The sequence below is a fragment of the Chaetura pelagica genome, unplaced genomic scaffold, assembly GCF_000747805.2.
Source record: "Chaetura pelagica isolate M959 unplaced genomic scaffold, ChaPel_1.0 scaffold899, whole genome shotgun sequence".
NCBI classification, from domain to species: Eukaryota; Metazoa; Chordata; class Aves; order Apodiformes; family Apodidae; genus Chaetura; species Chaetura pelagica.
The window spans coordinates 63374-64956 of record NW_009954561.1 but is presented as its reverse complement, the minus strand read 5'-3'; the positions used below and the strand labels follow the sequence as shown (position 1 = coordinate 64956).

The following is a 1583-nucleotide window of genomic DNA, read 5'->3' as shown; positions in this document are numbered from 1 at the left end:
TCGACCTCCAGAGCATCCTGGGCGGAAAACCGGAGCGGGGGGAACCCAAGGGCAGGGACGCGGCTGAGCCGGAGAAGCCGGAGCAGCAGGACCTGCCCGAACGAGCCAAGAAGATGGTGACATTCCCCAGCCCCAAGGCACTGGAGGAGCCCGAGTGGAAGAAGGAGGCAGGCAGCAAGCTCTCCCCCGACCCCCAGGTCCGCACCATCAAGCTCTCCCCGTCCTACCAGCACGTCCCTGTGCTCGAGAACACAGCCAAGAGTGGTGCAGCCACCAGTGCCAGCCACCACCCCTCCTTCACGGGCAGAAAGCAAGCCTGGCTGCCCCCCGCCCTGCTGCAGACAGCTGAGACCCTGAGCAAGATCCCGGAGAAGCTGCCTGCCCACCCACCGGCCACCACGGAGCAGGAGTCAGTGCAGAAGTACTCGGTAGAGGACACCCCGATCTGCTTCTCCCGCTGCAGCTCCCTCTCCTCCCTCTCCTCAGCTGACAATGTGCTGGATGGGCAGAGCCACAGCGAGAACGACCTGGACAGTGATTCCTCCCTGGAGATCCTGGAGATGGAGGAAGGAGATGGCGAAGGTGAGAACGGGAGGCAGGAGAAGGTGGCAGATCCAGGTCTGACAGCACCAGTGGGGATTTCCCAGCCCATCACCATCCCCTTCCCAGAGAGTGACAAGGTCTTCCTGAGGGAATCATCCCCATCCCGCCAGGAGGACCTCACACCCTCGAGCTCCTCAGAGAACTACATCCAGGAGACGCCACTGGTGATGAGCCGCTGCAGCTCTGTCAGCTCCCTGGGCAGCTTTGAGAGCCCCTCCATCGCCAGCTCCATCCAGAGCGACCCCTGCAGCGAGATGATCAGCGGCACCGTCAGTCCCAGCGAGCTGCCCGACAGCCCCGGACAGACCATGCCCCCCAGCAGCAGCAAGACACCCCTCTTCGAGCTGGGCTGTCAGCCAGAGAAGGAGACCAGCCAGTTCAACATCCAGTGGGAGAACAACGTCAAGAAGTTCATGGAAATCACCGACTTCAAGGAACGCTTCCAGCTGCCCCAGGACCTGGACTCCATGGTCTACTTTACAGTGGAGAAACCCAACGAGAACTTCTCCTGCGCCTCCAGCCTGAGCGCCCTGCCCCTCCACGAGCACTACGTCCAGAAGGACGTGGAGCTGAAGCTGATGCCCACCTTCCCGGAGAAGAGCAGCCTGAATTTTGCGGCTCACGAGAAGCGGGAGGAGCGGCGGGAGGAGCGGTACCTGGAGGGCCGGTGCCGCGCCGAGCGCCCCGAGCCCCCCGACGACGACGACATCGAGATCCTGAAGGAGTGCATCAGCTCTGCCATGCCCTCCCGCTTCCGCAAGGTGAAGACCTCCCTGCTCTCTGGCCAGGTCCTGCACCCCCAGACGAAGAAGCCGGTGCACGTCCCCGTCTACATGCTGGTGCCAGCCCACGCCCACCCCTGCCCCCCCAGACAAAGAAGCCGGTGCACGTCCCCGTCTACATGCTGGTGCCAGCCCACGCCCACCCCGGTGTCCCCAAGCACCTTCGTGCCACCGCCCGTGACCTCTTCAAGGACGACG

The 1583-nt window shown here is 63.7% G+C and overlaps 1 protein-coding gene across 1 annotated transcript in view; it reads left to right on the top strand.

Annotated features, from left to right (window-relative positions):
• APC2 (adenomatosis polyposis coli 2) overlaps positions 1-1582 on the top strand; it is a gene marked incomplete at its 3' end in the record, with an annotated part of 7416 nt that extends 5834 nt beyond the window's left edge. The window contains exons 11-12 of the mRNA XM_010005327.1: positions 1-1455; positions 1530-1582. Of these exons, the coding sequence (XP_010003629.1) occupies positions 1-1455; positions 1530-1582 (1508 nt within the window). The remainder of the gene's footprint in view (positions 1456-1529) is intronic.
• Between the last annotated feature and the right edge of the window lies 1 nt (position 1583).